This window comes from Orcinus orca, chromosome 18 (genome assembly GCF_937001465.1).
Source record: "Orcinus orca chromosome 18, mOrcOrc1.1, whole genome shotgun sequence".
NCBI lineage: Eukaryota > Metazoa > Chordata > Mammalia > Artiodactyla > Delphinidae > Orcinus > Orcinus orca.
The window spans coordinates 54,414,594-54,438,425 of record NC_064576.1 but is presented as its reverse complement, the minus strand read 5'-3'; the positions used below and the strand labels follow the sequence as shown (position 1 = coordinate 54,438,425).

Here is a 23,832-nt window from a genome sequence, read left to right as displayed (position 1 = left end):
CAACCTGGGCTATTCGATGGTGCTGCAGTTTAATGACCCTTGAAACTGCCATTTGCACGCTATCAAATATTGCAACGACTTCCAGGATCTTGTCATCAAATGATGGTGCAGCAAATATCTAAAAGAAAAACCGACATTACACTTCCATCGATACAGTTAAGGTTTAGGTGAAGTGGTACTTCAAGCAATGTAAACTCTGCAACAGACATATTTTTAAAAACTTATAAAAACCATTAGCAGAAAGGTAAGTAAATATTATTATGAAATGATAATCTAAGGACAAAAAAAAATCACTGAACATAGCTTAAAATAAACAAACACAATAAAAATGTTTTAAAACCTACACAGATAAAATACTGCATGACCCTCTTATAAAGCACTCGTAGGACCAATGAACTAATATGTTTCCAAATAATTCATCTTGATATAAGATGTATTAAATACCTGTTCATACTAACTCAGATATCTTGATACAATGATGCATGCAACTTTAGGAAACTTTAAAATTTCAAAAGGTGATGCAGATTTCATAAAGTTAAAGCTAATGAACATGCAAATTATGATCCAATTCACTTGATATGTTCTAAGGGAAATCTTTCAAGGTGTTACAAGCAATGTGCGTATGTGCTTTATACCTACAACAACTTTTCAGCACATTTGAGAACATGAAAAGAAATCTCAAAGGATGAAAACACGTGGGCTTACTTTGCTTTGATGTTAAATGCATTTTCACAAAATCAACTTAACCTACAAATTTTCAATTTCAGTTGTATTACTTTGTTCCTTTTATGTCCTCTTTTACTATAACATAAATAATTATGCCTCTGAAAAAATATTCAGTATAAAGTAGTATCATAATTAAAATTTTTACTGAAAATATCAGGACACAAATTTGGGAACTTTTCGTTATCAGACTGCCTGGCTTTAAACCCTGTCTCTTCTACTTATGAACTGTGTGAACTTTGTGTCAGTTTCTTCACTGATAAAATTTAGATAAAAATTGAGGGTATTAAGTTATGAGTGTGAAGCTCTCAGAATCCTGTCTGCCTATCTTTATTTATCTTAATCTCACTGATTTCTTCTCCTTAAAATATTTAAGAGTGATGATGGGCTGACAAATAATTGGTTGCTAGTTTAAATTTTTATACTCCAATAGGATTGGAATATATTCACATTATGAAAATTAAAAATACTTTCCAATTTATTTTATACTTTAATCCCTGCCTGCACATTTAAGAGCCCTGAGAAATTTGTTCAGTGGAACCACTACATCATGAGCTTCAAGTCAAAGGGCTTATCATTCATTGTATGTGACTCTTCAAAGATCATGGTAAACTTCTCATTTTTATTGTTATATATACTTTCATAATTGTGCCTTCTCTCATTATCTTTAGAACAAATGCATTTCTTTTTTTTTTTTTTTTTTGGTGCGTGGGCTTCTCATCACGGTGGCTTCTCTTGTTGTGAAGCACAGGCTCTAGGCGTGCAGGCTTCAGTAGTCGCAGCATGCAGGCTCAGTAGTTGCAGTACGCAGGCCCTAGAGCACGCGGGCCTCAGTAGTTGTGGCGCACGGGCTTAGTTGCTCTAAGGCATGTGGGATCGTCCCAGACCAGGGCTTGAACCCGTGTCCCCTGCATTAGCAGGCGGATTCTTAACTACTGTGTCACCAGGGAAGTCCCTGGAACAAATGCATTTCTTAGGTTGTGTTTTCTTCTTTTTTAATACAGGAAAGCATAAAAACAAAAATAGCCCTAAACCTCAATGGCCAAATGAGCCCTTTGACATTTCTAAAAATTAAAATAATAATAATAATATAAATCTGGAAAATTAAAGGTATAGAAAGGTATTTTGGTAGGCAGAATAATATTCTCCTCCCTGCCGTCCAAAATGGCCATGTCCTAATCCCTGGAACCTGTGAATGTTACCTTACATGGCAAAAGAGACTCTGCAGATGTGATTAAATTAGGGACCTTGAGATGGGGAGATTATGCTGGATGATTTGGGTAGGCCCAGTGTAATCACAAAGATCCTTAGAAGTGGAAGAGGGAGGCAGAAGAAGAGATCAGAGTAAAGCAATGTGACAAGGACTCAACCACCTTTGTTGGCTTTGAAGATGGAGGAGGGGACCCTGAGCCAAGGAATGTGGGCAGCTTCTAGAAAGAGCAAGGAAATACTTACATCATCTTCTTTAGTTCCGCCCCAAAAGTTAGTGCCTCCGGCGTAGCTGGGAATGTTCAACACTGCTATCCCTTGCAGACTGGGGAGAGGAATATACTGCCCATCACACTGTAAGGTCAAAAGCTTAGAGGTCAGATAAAAAGAGCAAAACCACAAGTTTGGAAGATACTAGAATACCAACGATAAAGGATGATGGAGGAAGGTTTGTGCATAATGTGTGCTTTCCTGTAAATATATTCCTCCACATTACCTTTATCTTATTCTTTTAATTTAAAAATTTTAAAAGGGTAAATAATTATAGCCAAAGTTGTTACAGAAAACCAAATTGAAAAAAATGTTTTACAAAACAACCGAAGTGTCCACTGACAGATGAATAGATTAAAAACGTGTGATATTATAAACTTGTGATATATATATAAATGGACTATTATTCAACGATGATAAACAAGGAAATCTTGCCATTTGCAACAACATGGATTGGCTTGAGGGCATTATGCTTAGTGAAATAAGTTATAGAAAAAGACAAATACTGTATGATCTCACTTATATGTGGAATCTGAAAACAAAGCAAACAAACAAGTAAAATTAAGCTCATAGATACAGAGAACAGCTTGATGGTTGCCAGGGGCAAGGGGGTAAGGGGTGGGCAAAATGGGTGAAGGGAATCAAAAGGTACAAACTTCTAGTTATAAGATAAATAGGTCATTGAAATGTAAAGTACAGCATGGCGACCATAGTTAATACTCTATTGAGTATGTGACGGTTGCTAAGAAAATGGATCTTAAAAGTTCTCATCACAAGAAAAAAAATTCTGTAATTGTGTATGGTGATATTTATTAACTAGACTTATTGTGGTGATCATTTTGTAATACATATAAAATACTGAATCATTATCCTGTACAGCTGAAACTGATATAATGTTGTATGTCAATTATACATCAAAAAAAGAAAAAGAAAACAAATGTTTTATCTCTTCTTTCCTCCAAAATCAGGCAGTACTTTTCATGAGTCTCTCCCAAGTCACTTAAGATATTCTTAATTGCATAATAGTCATCTTTGTTCTTACTTTAAACATTGAGAGCAGGCTCTTTAAGGGTAAACTCTGGCTCCTAACCATCTCACCTAGCACCTCTCACACTCTCTGGTAGTTTGCTTGTGCTCTGTAACTAACTGATGACTAGCTAAACTCAAGACTGAGCTTTTTAAGGAAAAAACATGTATGTCAGAAAGCACTTTACACTCCATGCCTTCTAATTAATCACGTAAATGAAAATGAATTACCACTTAAATTAAAAGAAACATACAATATCACATAGCTGGCAAAGTAATTACATATGACATATGAGTAAATTCTTACCGAAGAGAAGGTTTAAGCCTTCGTTTTTAAGAGAGGAGTTTGCAGATGTCATACTTAAAACAGATGCTATATTTTCATTAAGTAATTCCCAAATTTAAAAATAATTAACATAATTTTAGAAAAATTGCATTTTAATGCCCAATGAAAATTATCTTCAACCTTTAGAACAAATAGAATCTGGTCTGAACCCACTTTTCAAATATTTTAAATAACTGAGAATACTTCCTAACACTAACCCTTACAGGTGTTTTTACAACCTTTCTTTTCTTTTACATAAAAACACATTCAAAGGTCCACACTGTATCTAGGCACCTAGGGCCATTCCTGGCACATAACTGGTGATCAATGTGTATTTGTTAAATGAAAATATTTAGTGGAATAATAAACGTTTTTCTGAACCCAGAAATTGAACAAATATTATATGGCTAACAAAGGAAATGGAAAAAATGCTATCTCTGTAAGTATAAAAGGCATATTTAAAAAAAAATTCAGAGACGTCCTTAAAGATTTTATAATGGATACACTATTTGCAAGCATAATATGGAAAAAGATGAAAGCTGTCAGAAGTTCCACATACTTTGCTGAGTTTAATATTTATGCATTAGGCAAAACACCCATGGTTAAGAGCTTAATATCCATTTCATAGAGCCTCATAGGGAAAAAGGAGCAGTACAGATTCAATAAATTAAGGTCACCTGACTCAACTGTTTCTCTCATATTTGGGAGTAACTTCAGTAGTCTTACATTCTTTTATAATCTTCTCTATCTCCCCACATTTCCACTTGTGGTTCATAATGTGGCAAAATGCTTTAAAACTGCAGCGACACTTTTTTTTTTTCTGATTAGTGTCTGCTTTTTCTGCTCCTTTCACTAGGCGATGTGGTGTAGTGGGAAGATAGTGGGCCCGTTTTGAATTCTGTCATTTATTTGGGCAAGAGCCTTAAACTTTCAGGGCCTCATTTTGCCATACCTTGTCCATATAGTGTGGCCAATAAGGTAAGGGACAGGAAAGCACCTAAAACACATAGTCAGGAGTCAGTCAATGTCTTTCTTCAGTCACAATTACGAATTAATGTTTTATGGGGAAAAAACACTGGAGTTGAAACTTTGGCTTCTCCAGTTATCAACTGTTTGATTTTAGTTAGGCAAGTGACTTCATGCTTCTGAAATAACTAATAATACCTGCCTCATAAAGAATGAAAATAACTACCTCATAAAGTTTAAGAATTAAAGGTGATTTGTATTGATAGGAAGCATTTAGGAAACTTCAATTATTATGACTTAAAATATAGCTATAATAATTATTATTGAATGAACTGAACAAAGATAGAAAGTACTATTATATAACAAACCAAATTTAACAAATTATGGAGACATGTTATGAGATTATGGAAATATGTGAAATTACAAAAAACATGAAGTAAAAAACATGAATTAACTATTTGTTAATAATCTCTTTTCACTTAAGTAACTTGTTAGAGATAATTAAAACAAAAAATACATTTAAATTAAAAGGTTCTATTTACTATGATATTTTGAGGGATTTGTGAAACTTCAGGCATTGTAGAATTGCGTCAGAATTTGGAAACTTAAAATGGAAAAATCTGTTTAAAATGCTATCCTGGGGACTTCCCTGGCGGTCCAGTGGTTAAGACTTCGCCTTCCAATGCAGGGGGTGCAGGTTTGATCCCTGGTCAGGGAGCTAAGATCCCACATGCCTCTTGGCCAAAAAACCAAAACATAAAAAGCAGAAGCAATTGGGCTTCCCTGGTGGCGCAGTGGTTGAGAGTCCGCCTGCCGATGCAGAGGACACGGGTTTGGGAAGATCCCACATGCCGCGGAGCGGCTAAGCCTGTGAGCCATGGCCGCTGAGCCTGCGCGTCCAGAGCCTGTGCTCCGCAACGGGAGAGGCCACAACAGTGAGAGGCCCGCGTACCACACACACACACACACACAAAAGAAGCAATATTGTAACAAATTCAATAAAGACTTTAAAAATGGTCCACATCAAAAAAGTCTTAAAAAAAACGCTATCCCATATATATGTACTCCCATGGCCCTACCATTTCACAGAGCACCTCAATTCCATAGGAACATCCAAATTTCAGGATCTAATGACAATGGTAATTGTGTCACGCATATCCAGTGTCTATACCTCCTTTGGTGTAAAGTTGATAAACACGTTTATTTTTTCCCCTCAAGTGTTTAAACACTATTCAAGAGAAACGGAGGCCACATCAGCTCCACAAATAAATCTTTTTTTTTTTGAAAGTAAGATAATCTGAAATGTCTTGACTTCTAGATGAACTTACCTCAAGTTGAACTCTCTGTTCCAAATTCTTGTACGATCTCTGTAGTAACTCCCGGGTTCCGAGGACTCCATACCACATCAAGTTTTTAGTTCGGCTCCTGAAAATAAATGTTGGCAGAGAATTTCAGTATAACTATCATTTATTTACTCTTGAAAGGCAGAGTGAGCAAAAGAGGTAGTAAACGAAATTAAAGTAAAATTGCCTTTGCATAATTACATTATTGCTATTACCAAAATTACCTGCATTTTTCAGGGTGCTCCTCTCTCTTATTATTAAATTCTAATGAAATTTTTGCATCTAATCCAATCCCAAAGTAATTGTTCATGACACATTTTTCAGAATATCCATCTCTATAATAAGGAAAAGTACATAAAAGTCAATTTCTGGTTCCTAAAAACAATTACAATCTGCATACAAAATAGCGCTTAACACCATTCAAGCCTCCATTTCTTATAGAAGAAAGGGAAGCTTAGCAGGAATCATTTCCTATTCACATGCCATGCGCACGACCCCAGTACATGTCTGTGAGTTTCACTACATATGATGTAAAGTGATGGTGGGCAGGGCAAAGCAGAGACAGAGTCATGGTAATGCTTTTCTATTAATTGTAACAAAATCTTCGTTCTACCTCCCACATAAGCCCCTCACTATGCACACAGATGGGAGGGCCTTGCAGTCAGATGTCAATTGTCCTCTTTTTTTAATTAGAAAGTCTCCTCCACACTTGTACTTTTATTGAACATTTATTGAGCAGAAAACAACTAGATCGAGTCCCTTCTTCTAGGTGCTCTGGAAAGTAAATACAAAGGAGTACAGTAGTGTCTTTCAAGAGTGTCATTAGAGAAATGAGACATAACAAAAGCAAAATTAAATATGGAAGTAAAAAGAAGTACATACTGAACAGCTAATTTTTTTAAGGAGTTTTGAGAAGGGAAGGGACCGATGTGGGCCAGAAGCTTTCTGAAATAAGTAAACCTAGAGGCCGAATGTGGAAAGATGGCAGAACTGGCAAGACAGAGAAAAAATGAGGTGAAAGGAATAGGCAAAATGTGAGGAGGAAGGCAGTGATGAATAAAATATTCCAGGGAAAAGTGTGCAGAGCTGTGACTCACTTCGCCATTGGGTTGTTATCCAAGACCACGCACTGGAAGGGACCTACCTCAGATCATGAAAACCACTGTATTTCAAGTGGGTCAACGTACTCATCATTATCGACTTTTGAAATTTTCTGATGATCCTTTTTGGATGTGAAACTATATTTACTGCAATGCATTTAAAATGTTACCATTCGTATAAAACAGAAACAAGGAAAGCCAAAACAAAATATTTGCAGAAGTATTTTCTTACACTGAATCTGGATCTGGGTCGATAAATGGCGTTGCACCGAAAGGATCAATATTTGCTAGTAACATTTTGTTAATAATAGAACTCCCAGCAATTGAGGCAGCTAGTCCTGCTCTTAAACCTGGACGGAAAAAAATACAGGATCACATGTTAAGAGAAAACCAGAAAGAGCCAGTCCATTGTTTTTAGACCTAATCAGAAACACCTTGCTCCCAAAGCATGGCTTTCAGTCTCTGTTCTTCTCATTAGTCATAACTAAGAACTATGACGTTGGTAAATACAAGGGTTTTTTTTAAACTTTTTATTTTATATTGGAGTCTAGCCGATTAACAATGTTGTGATAGTATCAGGTGCACAGCAAAACAACTCAGCCATACATGGTAAATACAAGGTTGTTGATGCTTCTTGGGATCTATATGTTGTCATAAAAAATGAAGCAGGTGAGGACCTAAATAGGAATCTCTTTGTGACAGTTTCTTATTTACCATCAATGATTCTGTAACTTCAACAAGTAAATATTACTTCCCTTTTATTAGCAAATAAGGTAGTAAGCCTGTAAGGAATTTACAATAAAGGCTGAATTATCCAGAATGTCATAGAGTTATCACTTCCATACTCTCAAAGCATAGATAATGATACTCAAGTAAAAATGTTGACATGCTAAGGTGAAAATTCAGTTTTGGTGTCAAGAATAAGTAGCAAAATATTAAACACAGGTATTTATGAATTTTAGAAGAATACAGTATTGAACATAAAAATGAAGCATTTATATTACCTCTAAATATGCAAACTTCAAATTCATTTCAACAACTAGCTAGCTTTCGACTAACTAGTTATGGTATTCAAAGCTAACGAAGTTTATGATCTACAAACCCAATATTAAGGCTAGAGGCACTAAAGTCTGGTGAGAAGACAAAGGAATAGGGACCCAAGGGAACAGATCGACAAAAAGGAAGGAATAGTTCAGAAAAATATGTCATGCAATTGAGAAACACGAGGAAAAAAAGTCCTTTCGTTAGCAAACATTTCTTTCCTCAACAACGTGCTCCTCTTAGAAGACGTTCATTATTTAACTACAAAGTTTAGCTGATTATCAAATAATCAAGATGAATTTTATTCTGTCATTTAATTTCATAGTTTTGAATATGCAATGGTATACTCTGCTATGACAGTTCCCTTTATGTCTAAATAAGTAAACAGATGAACAAAACAACCATGCTGGTGAGAGAAAAGAACAGTTTGAAGAGGTGAAGAGTCATATTTCAGATGCCCCATAGAAAAGTACAGTATTTTCTAAAATGTTTTAAGGTTAGCCATATTTACAGCTTCAGCCCAGAAAGGTTCATCCCAGGGCTCCAGGTGTGAAGAGAGAGATGACCTCTAGACATGGAAGCCTTTCCAGAACCAAATGTGTTCTGGATTTATCTTTTTTATTTTAATATTTTCATTAAGATATAATTTACATACCATAAAATTCACTCCTTTAAAGTATATAATTCAGTTGTTTGTAGTATATACACAAAGTTGTGCGATGATCACTATTAATTGACAACTTTTTATTACTCCCCCAAAGAAACCCCTTACCCATTAGCAGTCATTTTCCATTCCTCCCATTGCCCCCTGTTCTCAGATCCTGGGAACCACTAAACTATCTTCTTTCTCTGTGGATTTGACTATTCTGGACATTTCATGTAAATGGAATCATATAATATGTGCCTTTTTGTGTTGAGCTTCTTTTGCTTGGCATAATGTTTTCAAGGGTAATCATGTTGTAGCATATATCAGTGCTTCATCCTTTTAATGGTTGACTAATATTCCATTGTATGGACAGACCACATTTTGTTCCTCCATTCATCAACTGATGAATATTTGGGTTGTTTCCACTTTTTGGCTGCTATGAACAATGTTGCTAAAAACAGTCATGTACCAGTTTTTGTGCAGACATGTATTTTCAGTTCTTATGGGTATATATGTAGTAGTAGAGTTTCTGGATTATATGTTAACTCTGTGTTTAACCCTTTGAGGAACTGCCAAACTGTTTTCCAAAATGGCTGCACCATTTTACATTCTAACCAGCAGTGTATGAGAGTTCCAATTTCTCCATGTCCTTGCCAATATTTGTTATTATCTGTCTTTTTTGATAGTCATCCCAATAGGGTAAAGTGGTATCTCAATGTGGATTTGACTTCATTTCCCTGTGAGTAATGATGTTGAGCATCTTTTCATGTGCTTATCAGACATTTGAATAACTTTTAGGGAAAATGTCTACTCAGATCTTTTGCCCATTTTTAAATTGGGATATGTCTTTCTATTGTTGAATTTTTAAGATTTATCTATATATCTTGGATGCTAGTCCTTTATCAGATATATTATTTGCAACTATTTTCTCCCATCCTGTGGATTGGATCTCACTTTCTTGACAGTGCCCTTTGATTCACAAAAATCTTTAATTTTAGTGAAGTCCAATTTATCTTTTTTTCTTTTGTTGTTTGTGTTTTTGGAGTCATGGCTAAGAAACATTGCCTAATCCAAGGTTATGAACATTTAGGTCTACGTTTTCATTTTATAGTTTCATATTTTTAGCTCTTACCTTTAAGTCTTTTATCCATAATGAGTTAATTTTTATATATGGTGTGAGGCAGGGGTCCGTCATAATTCTTTGCATGTGAATATCTAGTCGCCCTGGTACCACTGATTGAAAAGACTATTCTTTCCTCATTAAATAATTGTCTTAGCACATTTGTTGAAAATCAATTGACCATAAATGTAGGGGTTTATTTCTGGACTTTCAGTTCTATTCTATTGATCTATATGACCATTTTCATGGCAGCACTATGCAGTTTTGATTATTGTAGCTTTGGAGGAAATTTTGAAATCAGAAAGTGTTTTTCCTTCAACTTTGTTCTTCCTTTTCAAGACTTTTCAGCTATCCTGAGTTCTTCGTATTTCCATTAAGAATTTTAAGGTCAGCTTATCAATTTCTTCAAAAAAGGCAATTGTGATTTTGATAAGGGTTGTGTGGAATCTTTGGCTCAATTTGAGGAGAGCTGCCATCTTAGTAATATCTAGTCCTCTGATCCATGAACACAGATGTCTTTCAATTTTGTTAGGTCTTTTAAAATTTCTTTCAACAATGTTTTGTAGTTTTCAGTGTTCAAATAGTTCAGCTTCTTGGTTAAATTTACTCAGTTTTTTGGGTTATTTTGGATGCTACTGGAAATTATTTTCTAAAGATCTTCAGATTGTTCATTACTAGTGTACAGAAATACAATTATTTTTTATATATTGCTCTTTTATCTTGAAACCTTGTTTTTGTTTATTAGCTCTAATTGTGTGTGTGTATGTGTGTGTGTGTGTGTGTGTGTGTGTATTCCTTAGGATTTTCTATATACAAGGTCAAAGCATGAAGAGATACAGTTTTGCTTTCTCCTTTCCAGTTTGAATGCCTTTAATTCTTTTTATTTTGCCTAATTACCCAAGCTAGAAGCTCCAACAAGGCTGAATAGAAGCAGCTAGTTTGGACATCCTTGTCTTGTTCCTAATATTAGGGAGAAAGATTTCAGCCTTTCACCATTAAATATGAGGTTGGCTATAGGTTTTTCATAGATGCCCTTCTCAGGCTAAAGAAGTTTTTTTCTATTCCTAGTTTGTTGAGTGGTATTACCACTGGAAGGTGTCGAATTTTTTTTAAATGACTTTTCTGTATTTATTGAGATGATTGTATAGTTTTTGCTCCTTATTCTATTAAGATGGTATATTACATTGATTAATTTTCATATGTTGCATCAATTCTGCATTAGTAGGATACTATTCACTTGATCATGGTGTATAATTCTTTTTATATGTTGTTGGATTCAGTTAGCTAGGATTTTGTTGAGGATTTTTGTGTTACTATTCATCAAGGATATTGGTCTATAGCTTTCTCATGATGTCTTTGACTGGTTTTGGTGTCAGGGTAATACTGGCCTCATAGAATGAGTTAGAAAGTGTTCTTTCAACAACAACAACAAAAAGACACAAATGATCTTATTTCCAAAGCGGAAAGAGACTAACAGACAAAGAAAACAAACTTACGGTTACCAAAGGGGGAAGGGACGTGGGGGGAGGGATAAATTAGGAGGCTGGGATTAACATACACAAACTACTATGTATAAAATAGATAACCAACAAGGATCTATTGTATAGCACAGGGAACTATACTCAATATTATGTAATAACCTATAAAGGAAAGGAATCTGAAAAAGAATATATATATGAAACTGAATTGCTGTGCTATACACCTGAAACTTACATGATAATGTAAATCAACTACACTTTAACAAAAAATAAATAAAATGTAAGTTAAGAAAAGTGTTCTTTCTTTTTCTAGTTTTTGGAAGAGTTTGTAAGGGACTGGTGTATTAATTCTTCTTTAAACATTTGGTAGAATTCACCAGTGAAGCAATTTGGGCCTGGGCTTTTCTTTGGAGAAAGTTTTTTGATTACTAATTCAATCTCTTTCCTTGTCATAGATCCAGCTAGATTTTCTATTTCTTCTTGAATCAGTTTCAGTAGTTTGCCTGTTTCTAGGAGTTTGTCCATTTCATCTAAGTTATCTAATTTGTTGGCATGCAATATTTTATAGTTTTTCCTTACAATCCTTTCTATTTCTGTAAGGTCCATAGCAATGTCTCCTCTTTCATTCCTGATTTAAGGAACTTGAATCTTCTCTCTTATTTTCTGGGTCAGTCTAGCTAAAGGCTTATCAATTTTGTTAAACTGTTCACAGAACCAACTTCTGGTTTTACTGATTTTCTGTAATGTTTTATATTCTCCTATTTCACTTATTTCCACTCAAAACTTTATTATTTCCTTCCTACTGCTTGTTATGGGTTTGTTTACTCTTATTTTTCTAGTTTATTAAAGTGGAGAGTTAGGTTTTTGTAGTCATTCTACTTTTCAAATATAGACATTTAATACATTTCACTCTAGCACTACTTTAGCTGCATCAAATAAATTTTGGTATGGTGTATTTTTGTTTTCATTCATACCAAAGTATTTTTTAAAATTTCTCTGTGATTTGTTTTTCTTTGACCCACTTATTTCCACATATTTGTGCATTTCCCAAATTTCCTTCTGTTATTGATTTTTAATTTCATTCCATTGTGGTTGGAGATCATACTTTGTATGATTTCAATCCTTCTAAATTTATTTAGAATTGTTTTATGGCCTAATATATGGTCTATCTTGGAGAATTTTCCATATGCACTTGAGAAGAATGTGTATTTTGCTATCGTTAGGTGGAGTGTTCTGTAGACATATTAGCTATACTTGTCTTACGTGTTTTTCAAATTTTCTATTTCCTTCTTACTGTCTAGTTGTTTTATTCATTACTGAAAGTGGGAAAATAAAGTCTCCAACTATTATTATTGAATTATGATTCACCTTTAAAAATAATTTGTAGGAGAAATTGATTTTCAGGGTGTAATTTGGGTTCCAATCTACTCTGGAACGAATCTGGAAAAGTTTTCACTGAGTCAAACAAATGGTACTTAAGGAGACCTCTGAGACATCTACATCTACATCCCATCCTTTCCACACAAGTCCTTTGGTTTCTGCTAATATTATCCTAATCCCAAGTCTTTATCCAGGGAAGGCTATGGAGATACATAAAAGGTAGTAGAATATAAGATCAAATTTACCATGAGTACCTACATACAGATTCCTGGGCTCCACTCTAGAACTACTCAATCAGAATTTCTCAGGGCAGGGTTCAGAAACACTTGCTTTAATACTTCCTAGGCAACTCTTGTACACACCAAAGTCTAAGGATCTGGGCTCTGACTGACAAGAGTACCAAGAACATTTTCTTAAAGGAATATTTACCTTTAAGAACACATTTCTAGGGACTTCCCTGGTGGTTCGGTGGTAAAGAATCCGCCTTACAATGCAGGGGACGCAGGTTTGATCCCTGGTCAGGGAACTAAGATCCCACATGCCGCTGGGCAGCTAAGCCCACATGCCGCAAACTACAAAGCCCACATGCCCTGGAGCCTGCGCACCACAACTGGAGAAGAGAAAACCCGCACACCACAACTACAGAGAAGCTTGCGCACCACAATGAAGAGCCCACACGCCTCAACGACAGGTCCTGCATGCCTCAACGAAGATCCCGGTGCCACAACTAAGACCCGGCATAGCCAAAAATAAACAAAAATAAATAAATAATAAATCTTAAAAAAAAAAAAGAACACAGTTCTATAGTTCAGGAAAATGAGTACTTATACGTTTTCACGGAAATACTTAAAAATACACCATGTTTCAGAATCTGTACTACCTGGGCAGATTATTCTGGTATTGAGCACTGGGAGGTTTTCTTTACTGGCTGCCACAGCAGGACCAGAGCCAGAGTCAGTTTGGGAACGACTTGCCCGGCCATCTGGAGACCGAGGTGCAGTTTTAACTGTTGGCAAAAAGTCCAGATTAAAAGGAGATAAAGTTATAAAAATAAGCAAGTCCTTACACACTCATGACATGAAACAATTTCATACATGTTTAATCAGTAGAACCAAAATAATTACATTGTGTTTATTCTTTTACCATTTTCTGTTCATTTTCTTGAGATTTACTATGTGGAAGGAGTCTGCCACAGTTAGAAGTCTTGATCTCCCATTTTGAACAGATGGCAATTAATAAAAAATAGATGCTTACCGTAATTAAAGGTCAGTGATACTCATAATTTGAATGTGAGAAACCCATTATTAAAAAAAAAGGAAATTCTGAAGCCTGACAATTTTTGAAAACGGAACATGTGTTGCAGTGTATACTACCAATGCAATCCTTTTCTCAAAAATGTTGGATAAATGATAAAATTTAAGGAATGTAATTCCCAGAGCTAACAGTGAAACATGAGTAGCATTTTCTTCTACACTTGGAAGGAAAAATATTATTTTTTCAAATGAAACCAATATACTTTTCCTGTACTTCCCAATTAATTATTTACTCAAGACAATGATTTGTCCAAAACAGTTTTATCATATTTTTATAAAAGCTCAATATGTTTAAAAAATTATTCCAAAACAGAATTACTCTCAAAGTAAACAACAAAGAGAGAGATTTAATTCTATCTAAACTGGGGCAATTTAATGGAGAGCAAATAGTATCTTTAACTAATTTAGGAGCGATTGGCAGGTGTTTAAAAAAACAGTAATCCTCAAACTCAATTTAAAAATACTCTAAAACTTAATTATCTTTACTCTCCCTAAGACTAATTACAAACTAACTATATTAATCTTACACACTCATCTCTCTGTTCAAAAACAGTCCAGGTGCACTAAAGAAAAGTAGCAGAACAGCCACTTTTTTTTTTTTTTTTGACAGATGGGAGCCCTGGAACTAATTTCTAATAAAAAATAACCTTTTGATATTCATCTCTGATAAAAAACAGAGTGTGTTCTAGTGACTAAGATTGATCTTCCATTGCAGGTAACTAAATTAATGTTTCATGGTTCTTCTTAAACATAACATCTCATTGATCGTATTAATGTGTATTTTGCACATCTCAGATGTAAGAATTATTATATTATTCAATGATAATACAATGAATATGCTTCAAAAAATTAATGATTAATACAGAAACACTTCTACTGCTACTGATTCCCACTAAATTGGATTACTAGCCAAAAAATAAGATGAAATACTGCTCCATAAAGACTTGTATAATCTATGCCTATTTCAATAACGATATCTACACCACTATATCTGTATTTTTTTGGTTTCCTTTGCAGGCTATAATGGAAGTGTCAAATTCATGAGAGTATATAGTAAGGTGGGATGGTCGCTGGTTAGAAAACCATTACCAATGAGTGCTAAAAAACCAATCCTCCAAAGAGAGCCATTCATTATGTCCAGAATGAGTAGCGTACAGGTACTGGAGTATTCTTGCATTACAGAAATATCTGGAGAATATTGCTCAAAACGGAGCATCGTATTTTAACGGGGTATCATAGTGACCAAATGGGTGCAACCAGAAAAAAAAAGTATAAAATCATCAAATTAGATTGGTAAAACAATTTAGGAGAGAGAATCTGGAAAAGAAGATATAATGTGTGGGAAGAGACTATGATGCCATGAAAGCTGTTTTCAGTATCATTTCAGGGTTGCCGCACAGCAGAGTCATCTTCAATATCGTGAAATGATGTGTGTAAAATTGCTTTTAAACTAGCCATAAAGCCCTACACAAATGTCAGTAGTTGTTACTGTTAACATTATCATACATAAAAGTTTATTAATAATAACTGTAATCATGGGTAGAAATTTAAGGAAGAATATATAAAGCTCAATACATTAACAAAAAAAAAAACTTCCTAAGAATTAGAGCTAACCATAAGAGGGGGACGAAGTGAAAGTGAGTAGTCCGAAGGCTCAATGACCATCGGTCAAGGTTGTAAAATATGCCTGCGTTGGATTATATTCTGCAATGGGGCCATTTAAGGTCTAAAAGATCTAAGGTTATAAAATTGGGTTGTGTGCTGGAATAGGTACACATAAGGTCTAAAAGAACTAAGGATGTAGAATATAAAAGCACTGGTTGTATGTCAGACATGTGAGGTCTATAATATGGTCTAATTTCAAAGTTTCTAAGAGTTTTAAATACAATTAAGGACTACTCTTTCAAAGTTAGTGTAGTTAGCAACAACAGTGGAAGTAGTAACAATAATCATAATAGTGATAATGACAGCAAACATTCCTTTACAGCACAATGTACCAGGTGCTATTTTAGGCACTTAATGTGTGTTAACTTATTTAAAGGTCACAACAAGTAGGTACGTTATTATCATTTTATCATTTTATCACTATTATCATTATAGCATTTCACAAATGAGGAAACCACAGAGAACTTAAGTAATCTATCCAAGTTTATATGTAATGAAAGTAAAAGCAAAAATTTAATGATGGCAAACAGTTGTGATATAATATCAATTGATTTTCATTAGTACTATGTAATTATTTTCATATTATCTTCTCATCTTCATTAATATTTCTGCTTGTTTTATTCTAGTAAATTAACACTTTTTCCCTCATACAACATGAAAAATTAAAAGTATAAATTCATTTTCAATTAAAACCTAAAAGGTAGAGAAATAGTTAATATTATTCAAGCAATATTATTCAAGCAACTACACAATAATTTCCTGGCAAAAATAATTTCAGTAGAGATAGGGTTGTAACTAGATGTCCTATGATTTAAAAACTTAATTTAGCGATAAGGATTATCAGCTATCTAGGCTGATCAATGGAACTCAAGGGACTGATAAATTATTTAAATGTCAAGTTTTATGCATGTGAGGCCTGCAGCTTCCATATTATTCTCAAAGGAATCTGAGGGTTAAAATAGGTTAAAATCTGCTGTTTTGGTGTTTACTCTTTCTTCAGGAAAATTAAGATATTTAGCCACATTTGGTCCCCAAATCCTTAGTTTATTATGATGATTTCTAGATCATGTGATAAAAAAGGGATGTGAGAGTACTTGACAACGGTCTAAATAATGTTACCTTCCTTATTTTAGCATTCATGAATATCTAAGTTTTAACTTCTGAAAAACCTTGTTAAAAATAAAAATACAAATAGTTTATTTCAAACTGATAGGCCTTTCAAAAACTAAAAGCAGAATTACATTTTATTTAATTCCAAAATAATTTTATCACAGTTTTCTTACCAGTTAATGACGCTTTTGCATCATCTTCTTTTGATTCATCTTTAGACTCATCTGTTTCTGTGCTATCATAATCAAATGATTGATTAACTGGTTCAGAGGAGTGAACTGTCTGGTCATCCATCACTTTAAGTACCCAGAAGAGAAGTATGTTTGAACAAGCAAAAATAAGATCCATAAATATTAAAATATGCTTAAAAAAGGAAAATTGAAATAGAAACCCAAAGAGATTCCACATTCACAAATAAGCACTGATTGGCAATGAACTTTGGGGTCATGTGATGTCTGTTAAGTACTAGAGATTATAAAAGGAAATATTTTAAATTGTCAAAATTATATTTTTAGTGGAAGAGAAAAATAAAATATAAGAACTTTAGAGAATGAAATACAAGTCCAATTACAAGTTACAATCTGTTTCTGAATATTAATTATTTATATTAAAGTTAACTTCTAATCTACTACTAAAATTCTAAGAGAAGTATACATGTTACATTAATACAAAAAATTAAAATATAGGTGTAACTTTTATAAACTCTTAAAAAAGCAACATCAACATTTAGGAAATAAATGTTAAAATATTTTCAAAGTAGTTTATAGGTTTGATATTCTTTAAGAATTTAACAGATTCCAGTTTAAAAAAATTTTAATTTTAGAAATATGATTTAAAGGTAATTTTTAACTTTATTTTAATGTTTCCAGTGTACTTTATCTCTGAAACTTTTTAAAGTGTGTCCAGACTGACCAACAGGAAAATTCCCTTGTGCTTGCCACGGGAATGCTGCTCCCTTCTTCAGAAGTTACTTTTGTTAATGTGTACCTTTTCCGGCCTCTTCAATGACTTGCCTCACTGCTTTCTTTAAACTGTTTGCCCGCAGCATTATTTCCCTCGGTTTGACAGTTTTCTGGGAGGAAGGTTTTGTAGTGTCATCCAAGAGTTGTTCCTTGCTTTCACACAAGGATTCTTCGCTGGACGATTCCACAGGATCTTCTTCTACAATGAGAGGGCTGATGCCCGGGAGAACTGGACTAGCCTGGGAATCTGTGTGCAAAGCCTGGAGCAGTTGTTCAAGCTTCTCATTTAGAACTGAACACTAAGAAAACAAAAACGCGGTAATGAATCTTCATTTAGTGGAGATGGAAAGTGATAGTTTAAATGAATGGTTTTTGATTTTTAGAGGAAAGATGCCTACACTGATATTTATCATTAATTGGTTATCTATTATAAATTATACCTTAGACAGCTATGAACTTAATAATTTATAATTTTTTTAAAAAACAGCACAATTTTTCGTAAATTTACTGATTTATACTTCCAGAACTATTCAAGCACCACTGCACACGTGAAAATCTTTACAATCTTCCAAAAGCTATTTTTCTTTAAAAGAAAACAACGAAAGCTTCACGATAAAGTGACACATTACGTTAACAATTTACACATTATACAAAATTTGCTGTACATTACACAAAACATTGCATAAACTTTTTTTCTTTAAAGTAATCAACTTACGGCACTGCCAAGCCTGTCTGAGTCTTGTAAACACAAACTGCCAAGTCTGGCTGAGTCTTGTAAACTCACCTTCAAACCTTTGGCTTGCAAAGGAGTGACAGTACTTAAGGGATTATTGGCTCAAAGAAAGAGAAAAAGGAATATGCACAGGATAAGGAAGAACGATGCAGAACGATACAGAAAGAAAACAAGTACTGGGCCCTTGTTTCTTTCTGCTTTTCTTGAATTTTTAAGAGTAAAGAAACATTTAGAACTGAAGCTATTGATGCTACTGCCTAATAAACATTTTACCTCCACACAACTTCCAGTCCCTTCCGCCTCCCTTTGTTTTTGATGACATGCCAAAAGAGAGTTACAGCGGAGATAGTTATGAGAAAAAAGTGTGAGTACAGAGGGTTTCTGTTTTCTGAAGCTCTCCACAGAGCAGAAAAACAAGAGAAAGAGGCTGAAAACTTCAAATGTATATTTCTATTTTCTTTTCCTTCCACTCAATCAAACCACCATCTACAGCTGGGGAAGATCATTCCTTTGCAAAGCCCAAGAGAGCCAAGCCTTTTGTGAGAATGCCCTGTCGTGAACAAATGAAAGCAAAGATGATAGCTTTCAAGGTTCAGTAAACTATTCTTATTTTAGCCTCAGAAAGCTCACAACGGAAAAGAAGTATCTATAAAGAAAAAGGCAAAGCAAGAAACAGAACCCTGAAAGAGGCCGAGGATCATAACATCTGGGAAATCCAAGCAGTGATGCTGGGAGGGAACTTGAGTGGCCAAGGTTTGCCTGGAAGTGGAAAACCATTCCTCTTCCCGCTGGAAAGCCAACTTCCCAGCATTTCCCCCCATGTGACCCGACTACTGTGCATTTCTCCTTCAAAATGTCAATCAGTGGGAAAAAGGAGTTGAGTTATCAAGTTCGGCGTGTTGGTCTTCAGCAATGCAGTTCTCCTACATATTAAAGGGACTAACCATAAAGCATGTATTAAACCCTCCTGTCTGATTCAAAAGTAATTTTTCCCTTGGTTTATGATATTTTGGCAAGAAAGCCACTTAATCAATTTAGCTGTAAAACACAGTTCAATATTAACACTGTCAGTAAAACACCTTCATGCCCTGAACACTTCCCGCTTACTTTATTGGCCATGGCATCGGCTGCAACAGCTCTTTCCAACGTTTTTTCATGCGCCTTCTCTACTTTGGCAACGAAGTCCTTTACAGTTTCACAAAGTACCCTTTGAAGAAAAGAAATTGTGCAATTCAGGAAACTCGGTAGGCTGATTTGCTTTGATTTACCAACAAATTTAAAAATAAGCACAGTTAAGTAAACTGTTAAAATATCAGGATCATTTGTTTAGAAACCCATACTTGTATTTGCTGTGTAACATGTCCTATAGAAGTTCAAGACATTAGAAGTGATAAACGGATACATGAATAAACCTTGCTCTACATAATTTAAATAAGTCATTTTAAGGTTATAACAAGCCTTTCTCAAATATTTAAATTTTTAAAATTCTTGAGAAGAGTAGTTGTAGACCTTATTTAAAAAAGAAAGCATTATCTTCTGCCCCTTATGTATCCTTATAACAGGACTTTCAGTGTTGAGCAGACAAGAATAAATCTGTCACTAATGGTGTCACTGTTGCTCTCTTATTCATTATATAGGTAACTATATTCTTCCTGAAGAGGAAAGAGGTTGTGCGTTATGCTGGAAACCAACCTGCCTCTTGACTTGAGTTATAGTCTCTGTAAATCCATTCATTTTTTTTCCTTAAGATAACCAATGTAATACCATGCAGACTAACTGAATTTAGGTCTTGTTTGTGTCAGCAATATATGGTTTACTTGTTTGTTTCTTTTCATTACATTTGGTTTCTTTGCAATAGAAATAGACTAGAAGAAAAAAATCTGAAACATCAAAAAATTTGTCAAAAGTCTTTAGAACTGGTGTTGGATTAGAAACTACAACCAACAGAATGGTATAGGACCAACCAGCTTTTTGTAGCAAGCACTTATAAAGTGATTTTGAAAACAAAATCAGACTATTTTAAAATAATAATATTTCTCTTTAACATTGATAAATGTTGAGGAATTTTAGGGAAAAAAAACCCGAGATTACAGCAATTATCTTTTTCTGTTATACTCACAATTTTCTCTGGTATGGGAGTGACATAAACTTTCCAGATACTTAAGTATTAGGAAATCGAGCCATTCAATAGATACAGTACACACACACACACACACACACACACACACACACACACACAGAGTCTTCAAACCTTCACATCTATCATCTAAGAAATAAATGAATCACTCCTAACATTTTTTGTTTTGTTTGTTATTTTTGGCAACCATTTCTAGATTTCACTTGGACAAAAGGTAATACTTCCTAACCTTTAACCTTTTTGGTTGGGCTTTTAAACAGATTTCTACAGAGACTCTAGCTAACCATTTATTAGAGATTCATTCATGTGTTTCATGTCACGTTTGGTCTTCTTTGTTCATGTATAATACTTTTATGGAATTTCTTGAAATATCCAGACAGGCTACTATGAAATTTCTTCTATGAACTTTACTGAAAGTTTTTCTAAGACGTCCCACGTTTAAGAAGAGGAAACAATGACATTCCCTCCTCTTTACGGAACTCCAAAATAAAAGTTTTCCTTGTTATTATTACAACACTGTGTTGATAAATTTTCCTCTTGGATTTGTGAAATTGCATAATGCCATAACATTATCATAGATACTTTTGCTGGCGTTTCACTAACTCCTAGGGACAGAGCCTGTTGGTCCATCAGTCTAGGAATGAAAGGGGCAGCAGAGGTGCTTCCTCACTTGTGCCATGCTGCTGAGGCAGACAGAGAGGCTCAGGGAGAGAGGAGGATACTGTGTTAGGGAACGCTTGCCACTTAGTTGGGGGAATCTTATGGTCCACTAAGTTCCATATTCCAGAAGACAGAGGATATTTATAATCTGGAGGAATTAATTCACTTTTTGTTATACCTAAATGGTAAATGCAGAGTTTTTAAAATAGAAATAAAATGTATACTTAAAAGCAGTGTGATTTCAAAGTCACACCAACTAGGAACTTGCAAACTTGGGGAAAAACAGTTTTAAGATGTATTTACTACAGTAACACAAAAAACATCCTCCAACTGATATAGTTTCCCACTTTAAAACATAAAGACTTCCAGAAAATATGTAAAAAAATCAAATGAATGAAACTGGAACATGGATCTTCACATAGAGCTAAAAATATTCTAAATTCCTAATTCCACATTTAATTAACATTAGTTATCATTTTGATGAGGTATATCCAGCACTGTACTTCTTTAGTTTTGTTCTCTCTCTTCCAAGCTGAACATGGTCAAATTATTCAGTTGAAGCTAACAACAGTCCACACAGCTAGCATGCTTTATGATTTCCACTATCATCTTAATTATGTTATATATGGGATCTATACTTATCACTGGTAACAGCATCTTCATTTATCAGTTTTCCACTTATTTTTAATAGGGGTAAATGACAATAAAACATGCAAATGCTACACTAAGAAAAATACGGCAATGGTGCCCAAACAGAACCACAAGTTGGTAGTCAGTACCTGAAAACTTCATTTTTAATCTGATACTTAAAAGTTCCAATCAGAAATTAAAGGTAATTTACAAACATCAATGCATAATATATTAAAACCCCTAGCTATCTATGTGCTCTGAGGAAAGATTCTAACTATATATCTTACCTCATCTATTCAGTGAGGGCGTTTGCCTAAATTATCTCTAAGATAGATCCTAAATCTAAAATTCTATGGTTCTATGACAATGGTTCCAATTTTATTATTTTTTCCTGCTAATGTTCCCATTTTCTGAGAGGTTTTTTTTAAAATGTTTATTTATTTATTTATTTATTTTGGGTGCATCAGGTCTTAGTTGCAGTGTGCAGGCTCTCTAGTTGTGGCACACAGGCTCCAGAGCACTGTAGGCTCTGTAGTTGTGGCGCGCAGGCTCCCGAGCGCATGGGCTCTGCAGTTTGTGGCATGCGGGTTCTCTAGTTGAGGCACAAGGGCTCAGTAGTTGCAGTGCATGGGCTTAGTTGTCCCGCAGCATGTGGGATCTTAGTTTCCCGACCAGGGATCAAACCCGTGTCCCCTGTATTGGAAGGTGGATTCTTAACCACTGGACCACCAGTGAAGTCCCTGAGAATTTTTGTCTACAGAATAAATTGCATTTACTTAATAACTTGTTTTTTATTTTTATTAATAAATCACATCTATAATGACTAATTAGTCCTTCTGAATCTCAGAAGATAACTCATGTTACCATTACTGAACTGACAAAATTACAAAGTCAAGGAAATGTTGACTTTATGTTGATGAACTACATTAGTTAACCTACTTATTAGCTATGCTGATGAAATACAGCTTTTCCATCAGCATTTTCAACATTTTAACATGGTTAAAAATAGCTTAAGCTACTGGGAATTACTATTTTATGAAACAAATATAAACATACACAAGAGGTTTAGTTAAAACCTTCTGCCTTAATGTATCATTCAACAATAAATGGCATTAACAAAAGAAGGGAATTCTTTATTTTATCTAGGTGGTAGTTAAAAGAATGTAGATGTAAATGTGTGTGTGTATTATCTTTTTCTAATCACTAATAAAGTTGTACCTTTATGATTTGAGTACTTTACTGTGTATATGTCGTGCCTCAAATAACACAGTTTTTTAAAAGTAGGGAGAACTATTATAGATTTTCTAAGTCTTAGAGACATAAAACCCAAATGCAATACATGCCCTGTTTGGATTTTGATTTGAACGAATCAATTGTCTAAAAAAACCTTCAAGAAAATTAGGGGAAATGGAATATAGGTTGAGTAATTATTATTAATTTTATTAGACTTTTTAAAAAGATTATTGGATATACATACTGAAGGTGGAATAAAATGACTTCTGGGATTTGCTTAGAGATACTCCAGCAAGAGAAAGTGGGGAGTAGATGACAAAATGTTGATAAATACTGAAGCTGAGTGATGGGTATGGTGGGAAATCATTATACTAGTGTCTCTACTTTTTTGCATATTTGAAGAAAATCCATAACAAAAGTCAAAGTAAAAATATACTATTTCACTGGTACAAAGTTATTACACATTGTCCTCTCTTTTCTCTCTTGAACCTCTTTATGGCAAATCCCCCAGAATTTTAACCTGCTGTTGTACAGTTCAGGCATCTGGGTGGGCCTGGGAGCTCAGACAAGGGACAAGAGAGGACCAAGGTTGTAATAGAATCTGCTTAAAGGCAAATGAGCTAGTCAGGGAGGAATCCAAAGCCAGGCTAAGAGTAGAGCCTAGACAAGGAGCCAGGCGGAGGTCAAGGAAAAACTGTGAAATGCAGTTGGGTAAAACATGAGGTGATGATACCATCATTTAATACAGCACTCTGTAGTTTA

At 34.5% G+C, this 23,832-nt stretch overlaps 1 protein-coding gene across 3 annotated transcripts in view; it reads right to left on the bottom strand.

Annotated features, from left to right (window-relative positions):
- DGKH (diacylglycerol kinase eta) overlaps positions 1–23,832 on the bottom strand; it is a 184,812-nt gene that overhangs the window by 30,673 nt on the left and 130,307 nt on the right. For all 3 annotated transcript variants that reach the window (XM_049701208.1, XM_004274557.4, XM_033436729.2), the window contains 9 exons: positions 19,518–19,617; positions 17,703–17,976; positions 16,889–17,011; positions 13,508–13,633; positions 7,195–7,312; positions 6,087–6,197; positions 5,848–5,944; positions 2,179–2,286; positions 5–118 (listed from right to left, as the gene is read on the bottom strand). In XM_049701208.1, coding sequence (XP_049557165.1) covers positions 5–118; positions 2,179–2,286; positions 5,848–5,944; positions 6,087–6,197; positions 7,195–7,312; positions 13,508–13,633; positions 16,889–17,011; positions 17,703–17,976; positions 19,518–19,617 — 1,171 coding nt within the window. The remainder of the gene's footprint in view (positions 1–4; positions 119–2,178; positions 2,287–5,847; positions 5,945–6,086; positions 6,198–7,194; positions 7,313–13,507; positions 13,634–16,888; positions 17,012–17,702; positions 17,977–19,517; positions 19,618–23,832) is intronic.